The sequence below is a fragment of the Ruditapes philippinarum genome, unplaced genomic scaffold, assembly GCF_026571515.1.
Source record: "Ruditapes philippinarum isolate M1 unplaced genomic scaffold, ASM2657151v2 ctg1178_1_1_1_1, whole genome shotgun sequence".
NCBI classification, from domain to species: domain Eukaryota; kingdom Metazoa; phylum Mollusca; class Bivalvia; order Venerida; family Veneridae; genus Ruditapes; species Ruditapes philippinarum.
This window is the reverse complement of record NW_026863056.1, coordinates 13,027-20,505: the sequence shown is the minus strand read 5'-3', so window position 1 is coordinate 20,505 and position 7,479 is coordinate 13,027. Positions and strand designations below refer to the sequence as shown.

The 7,479-nt window shown below is 32.3% G+C and overlaps 1 protein-coding gene across 1 annotated transcript; it reads right to left on the bottom strand.

Moving 5' to 3' along the window:
- Positions 1-241: 241 nt before the first annotated feature.
- Positions 242-6,683, bottom strand: LOC132721007 (uncharacterized). The gene is made up of 2 exons (XM_060705256.1): positions 6,562-6,683; positions 242-2,562 (listed from the first exon to the last, which is right to left on the bottom strand). Exons 1-2 carry the CDS (start codon positions 6,562-6,564, stop codon positions 1,879-1,881), a joined length of 687 nt encoding a protein of 228 aa, XP_060561239.1. The 5' UTR covers positions 6,565-6,683; the 3' UTR covers positions 242-1,878.
- Between the last annotated feature and the right edge of the window lie 796 nt (positions 6,684-7,479).

The following is a 7,479-nucleotide window of genomic DNA, read 5'->3' as shown; positions in this document are numbered from 1 at the left end:
ACACTTAACATATGCATATGCTATCAAGTCGTTGCAAATACGTAAAATGTATAGCGCTGTCTACTAAACAAACTATAACACTTTAGTTATAAAATATAAACGATAAAAGGCAATTTAATTATTTTTCACATTTTATTTTCTGCTTACACAACAATATGACAAACCGATGTTATTATTATTGTTATAATGCAAAACATTGCATTTGTGAAAATATTTTGTAACTTTATTTTCACATGAACAAATTTAAACGGTTTAATACATTTAATATGATAATAGATAAATGTCAATTGAATAATTGAGATTAAAGCATCAGTTACGATATAAAAAAATGAAGGATCCCCCGAGTATAAAACAATTAATTTTTTTCTTATACAATGATTAAATAAAATATTAAATAAAATGATTGTGTTTTCGTCGCACTGTGGGAAATTTTTATGTCAATATCTTTTTTAAATTTAACAATCATTTAACCTATACATGCTTTTATCTTATACTTCACAATTTTCTCGTCGTATAATTCAAGACATATTCTGAATACATTTCTTTTGCCTCAAACAAAGCTTCATTATGAAAGTTTAGAAATTCCGTTGAAATGAAAAACATTATCAAGATTATTACATGTATTAAATAAACCAATTTAATTTGATCCATGAAAATATTTGTTTGACCTTAAAGGGACTCCACTGAGGTCTTTTTACATGATGGGACTGAAAATATTTTCTCCAGATAAATGTACCCTCTGTTGTAGGTTTAAACCACAAATGTTTGTGCAAAATTTCAGATCGTTCGCGCACTTCGTTTTTCCAGAATAAATGATTTAAATTGTTAAAAAATGACCCAAAATGAAAAACGTTAAAACACTTTACACTCAAATCGGACTAAGAAAAGCATACGATTTTACAATTTATTTCAAAGTATGTTTCTTAACTATCTTTGCAAATATTTCAAATAAAGTGCCCCGGTTCATTTATGTAAGAAATTCACATGTTATGTTCTTAGGCTTTTAAACCTCAGTGGAGTCCCTTTAAGACATCTTATGATCCGGATTGAAAAGTAGAATAAACAAATTAAAATTGTGGTCAGATACGTTCATGATTGATGTTCATGGAATTCTGAAATGTTTAAGAGAGCCTGTCCAAGAAAATATTTGTACATAAAAGCAACCGCCAATGTTCTATAATCAGACCATGACAAGCTAAACAGTAAAACCCTAAAAACTTTTATGGGTTTGAAGCATATGACGACTGAATTAATTAATTGTGAAAACAGGCCATCTTCAAAATAAACAAATAATGGATACCTCTTTCGTTGCGACAAACAACGGAGAGGAAATCAACAAACCACCATAAAAGGTTGAAGATTTTTACTGAGTTTCTTTTCAGCGGAGATATTTGAACAATCAAGATCGATGCTTTTGTTTTGTTTTTGTTTATGTTATTCTTTAAGTCAATTTGCTTTTTGGGATAAACTGTAAAGATATATGATTTAATAAGGATATTTATCTAAACCTTAAATATATCAGTAAATTAAACTATCTAATATTTAAAAGCTGCATTCATAATTTTCCACAAACATAAAATGGGTAAAAAATAAAGGGAATAATTTATCTTCAGAAGTATTTTCTAAAAAATAAACATTTCAAAGCATAAGTGTCCGAAACGTAATTATATGGTTTTATTTCAAATCAATTGCCCGAAGAAAATAAATGTAAATACCACAGTGAATATTATGATTCATTTGTCTTATAATAATATAAGAAGTATATGATATGAACTTTTCTTTCAATGACAAAAAAGAATGCACATATATACCATTAGAACTAGAAAATAAAAAAAATACTAATACAAAATATCTTTTAAAGTAAGAAGTTATTTGTATTTAAGAATTTGCTAGAATTTCCTCAAGTTCTTTTTGCAATTTTTCTGCTAATTCCATGACTGAATCTGCGACTTGGGAAATATTACCCCTTTTCAAGTCAATAAGGTCTTTGACAAAAAAGATAACATCAAGTGGCAAAGCAATAAATGCAACTGTGTGGCTTGCAAATCTAGCTGTCCGTCCAAGTTTTAAAAGGCTGGCTGCGGCTTTCTCGGAGACTGTAAGTTTTCGAACAACAGACGCCACTACATTAAGACCACCTGGAATGCTTTTGCCAATTTTAAAAGCACGCTCCAGTCTTTCCCTCGCCGTTTCTTCGTTAGCAATTTGAACAGCCCTATTTAGTGCCTCAAAGGATTCCCTATCTTTATCAAGAGCCTCTTGAACACTTCTCAAATATCCTTTCTCGATGAAATAATTTGTAACTGAAGAGCCTATGGAAGTAACACCTCCGGCTATTGCGATTCCTGTAAGAGCTATCCCAGGTACAACGCTTGCACCTAAAGTGATTGGTGCTATGAAGTAACAAATAGCTGCACCAATTCCAGCTGCAACACTTGTTCCTCCGCCAACAGCACTCGCAATTTTTGCGTTCTTTGCATGATTTTTCATTTCCTCACCGAGCTTTCTTAACTCCTTTATTGTTTTCCGTCTGTTTAACGCCCATATTGCCAAGGGGTCATTCTGAAACAATATATTATGCTCCGATATGATACAGGTGTCTTATATAATCTATAACTTTATGACGTACGATAATGATATACATGCATATGCTTATAACATAATTATGAAGGAAATAAGTTAATTTTATTATCTGTATAAGACGTGATAGCCGTTGCCTAACAATAAAATTTAATTATTTTTTCTAGTTCAAACTGGTATGAATTGTATATAAAATTATATTATTTTGCTATTATTGCAAAAGAAAATACATATACTATCAGTTTATGTTATAATGTTTTGTAAAAAGTTTATTTCAAAATGGCCTTTATTTTTTTCACAAAGTCTAGCGAAGCAAAATCGTTCATCTTTTCACTTTAATACTGTTTCAATACCTAGAAAAATATTTAAGGTATGACCAGCCTAACGGGCACCTTTTGGAACTGTAAAATTGTCAACATAAGTCAGATATTAACCTTAAAAGACACCTGTATGCAAAAGTTAAACAAACATTACCGTACGGAAATCGAGTTATCGCAAAATTTCTGAACAGAAGTTAGGATTTTAGAATGGCCCTTTTTCAGAAATAGGGAACCTTAAATAATCTACTATATCATCCTTATAAATAATGTTTTCCCGTAAGAAAATGATTGTTTGTACTCAAATGTATTAATTATGAATAAAAAATGTTACCCTACCCCACCCGTTTTTGAGACGTGTTTGACAATTTTTCTTCTTAAAGAGCCTAATTAAAAGAATGCCAAAAACTTATCCAAATGAGTTTCTGTTTTTCAAAGTTTCCCTTATTTTTGTCAAAAGTATAATGATTGATCTTGTAAAATATCAAATACTTTTTACCGTCTAGTTTTGATTTTAATACACTTTGAAATATCAGGTACTTACGGTCGCACAAAGGTGACGTGTGTTTGTTTTTTTATTTATCTCGTGCGCACGAGATACTATGTCATGGCCACGAGATAACTAAGTCCTGGTCACGAGATACTATGTTGTGGCCACGAGATAGTTAAGTCGTGGGCACGAGATTCCTTGTTGTGGCCACGAGTTACTAAGTCGTGGCCACGAGATAATCAAGTCGTGGCCACGAGATACTGTGTCGTGGTCATGAGTTACTAAGTTGTGGCCACGAGTAACTTAGTCGTTGCCACGAGAATGATAAGAGACGTGGGCACGAGATACTATGTCGTGGCCTCGAGTTACTATGTCGTGGGCACGAGCTGGTTAAGTCGTGGGAACTATGTGGTACTATGTGGTGGCCACGAGTTACTAAGTCGTGGCCACGAAATAATTGAGTCGTGCGAACGAGATACTATGTCGTGGGCAGGAGATACTATGTCGTGGCCACAATTTACTTAGTTGTAGGAATGAGAGAACTAAGTCGTGCGCACGAGATAATTAACCAATCAAAATACACTATGCATATTATGATTTTTTTTAATTTAACAACTTCCTTTTACATGCAACATTAATCTTTGAAAATACTGAATATATTCACTTTAAACTTGTCTTTAGGATCATGTTAGAAAGTCACCTTCAAAGGCCCATCATACATTAATTTTGACTATAGCACTTTGTTGGGACAATTTTGTGAATCGAATCGGTCAGTTTGTGCGTACTACGGCCTGTTGACCTTGTTTTTACAATAACATGAGAAGGGAATAAGTCCTGGTTTATTTTATTTGGTAGGCACATTGCCCTTGGACAGTAGATAGCCTATAAGCATGTTTGAGGTCAAGGGTCAAGGTAACCATGACACTTAATGTAAAATCCTTGTCTGATAAATAATTTAGAAGGGATAAGCCATGGTTTATATAACCCAGAAAGTAGATGACATCTAATATTTTGGAGGTCATTGGGTCAAAAATCATGGTCACAGTGACGCTAAATGTAAAATTATTGACCAGTCAATAACATGTTTAAATGGCACTTTTACAGGCAGGTGAAATAGGGCCATACTTGTACTAAAGCACACGTCTAGTTAAATAGAAACATTCAAATTCAATACCGCTCAAGCCGGTGCTAGAGGGCGTGAGGGATGTTGCACCTATTCATTATCCCTCATGTACAGACTCAATCAAACCGAGTCTGCAATTCTCTTGTAATTTTGTTGTGATTAATGCTTCTGAGGGATCACTTTGTTTTTAGATTTTCATATAAATGCTGAAATCTGATTGGTTATTTATCTCTTTCCCACTACTTAGCTTTCACGTAGCCGCGACTAAGTAACTCGTGGCCAAGACATAGTATCTCGTGGCCACGAGTTAGCTATCTCATTGCTACGGCTTAGTAACTCGTGGCCACGACATAGTATCTCGTGACCATGGCATAGCTATCTCGTGGCCACGACTTAGCTATCTCGTGGCCAGGACTTAGCTATCTCGTGGCCACGACTTATTAACTCGTGGCCACGACACACACATGTCACCTTTTTGCCACCGTAGGTACTATATTTGTTATTAGATTTAGCATTATTTTGCCAATAAATACCTATATTAATTACATTGTTTTCTTTCCTAAATCGATATGAGAGGTACATCAAGCAAAAAAGAGAAAAAAGACCGTTCTGTGATTTAAACACACGGCTATAAGTTTCAATGAAGTAAACATTACTTCTAGCCTATTTGAATGCTCTTCAACGCGGAGCTAATACTTGAAAATGCACGGAAATTTGAAAGTATATTCAGTATAAATCATTCTCAACTAAAACATGTCATAATAACAATACATTTTTATCTGCTTGGTTAGTTCTTTTACAGCAATACATTGTTTGAGGTGAAGTGTAAATATCATATTTCAATAAACAGTTATTTTAAACCTGTTGCTACCCGCACGATGTATAAACTACATGTAAATGTCAAGATAGCAAATATTTTATGATCAAGCAAGTTTTTGGTCTAGGAAAGGCGTTTTATTGCTGTTAAGAGGGAGTTTAGTTGAATTGTTGAAGTTTATTTAATTTTATTGTGGTGACCTTAATTGATTGTATTTAGCTGTTGTTGTTGTTGCATAATATTTGGTTGACGAGTTATATTTGGCTAGTAAGTTATATTTGGTTCATATTGGTTGAGTTGTATTGAGTGATTTTGACTAGTCAAGATCCTAATAATGATGATTTGGTGTTGAAGATATCTGTAAATATTGGCTGCTTTGGTTCAAGTTGTTTTCCTATGCTGATTAGATTGTGTGCAGTTAGTACTTTTGGTTGAAAGTTTATGGTTGATTCTGTATCTAAGTTGTAAAATAGTACATTATCTGTGCTTTATTTTGTGGCGATTTTATAGTTTTGTTTGTTTATTAGTTGTTTGAAATTTGCTCCTTATATATTTAGTACTGTTTTGTAGACAAGGCGTTTACGTGAAAAAGTTCTTTGTTTTGGGTGTACATAATGATATAGTTTGTCGTAGTAATGCCTATATGGATTTAAGATAGAATAAATACCTAAAAACGTTAACTAAACATTTACTTGCTAGTTATCCAACTGAGAATATTTCATTTATTAAGTTATGCGGTGCTGCTCTGCCTCCATGTGGATATTGGTTATAGTTTTAGTACTCAGTCCTTCATGAGATTATCTAATTGCAAAAGCCAGTCATTCTCGTGACAAACTATAATAATCTTCTATGAAAAAGAACCCTATTTAACAGACGTTGTCAAATCATATTCCTATGTGTCAATGTACTACTTTTTTTTGCTAATAAATTAGAAAACATATTCTTTTTTTAGACCCATTTAAACAATATTGTCTTCATATAGACATTTAAGATAATAGTATGATAAGACAGCCTGCTATAAAATTGATTTTTTACTTTTGTAAATATAAGATGTGAGCAACAAGATATTCAATTATAATTCTTATATCATGAAGCTTAAATCTTAAACACTGATTTTCATTCCTTATATTTAAATATAGTTATCGTAAGAAATAGTCAAGCTAAAAACCTACAAAAATATATTACACATACAAAATGTTATATAATTGTGACACATGTTTATAATACGACTTACCATTGCTTAATAATATGCATAACAATGAAACACTTTCTGATGTTTTGTTTGATTATAATTTGAAATCCATGAGAAAGAAGAAAATAAAAGCACTTTTTTAAAATTTACTTCCACGAAAGATTTCTTAAATTAATCCGTTTAGTGTACTACATATGTACAGTTGATATCAAATGCCTTCAAATTTAAACCAGATAAATGTAGTCTTTAGTAGCTGTTAACATAACATTTATCTTTTCGAAAGGGATACATTAATCATGTTCTCGTTTACATGATTAAGGATAGGGTATATACATATTCAATGGCATTTTTGGTAAGCCAAACAAAAGTTATCTATAAATTATATAATAAAATATATATCTTCTTTTAGCTGGAAGATATGATGTGTTATGTACTGAAAAATTAATATTGACCGAGGCGATATTATTTTTCTCAGTACATAGCTCGTCATATTCACCAGCTAAAAATCCCACAATTGTTTAATATTTACTTTTCTTGTTTAAGTTTTGGACAAAAAAGCACTGGTATTGTATCAATATATGTTGTAATTTATCTGCCAATATCATAATTTTACCAGCAGTTTGTGAAATATTTATGTAAGTCAATTTTAAATTATCTTTCACAAAAAGGATATCTTCAACGGTACCAGAACGTGTGTGACTACATGACCAGCAAACCTTTGCAGTCCGGCAGGGTTTCGTGTGAAAGGCCGTTCCTTTTTTATACAGTACGTTTTTAAGCAATTAACGCTGCAATTAACGCCTATTGCAAAGGGTGAACTGATGTCTGAAATTTTTCAAAGCATTCAACAACCTCCCATTTTTGTTGCTTCCTGGACTTTGTTCAATGATGTTCTACTTTATCAATAGCCACCGGTCGTCCTTTTAGGTATTTAAGGATTTCTTTACCCAATTATCTATT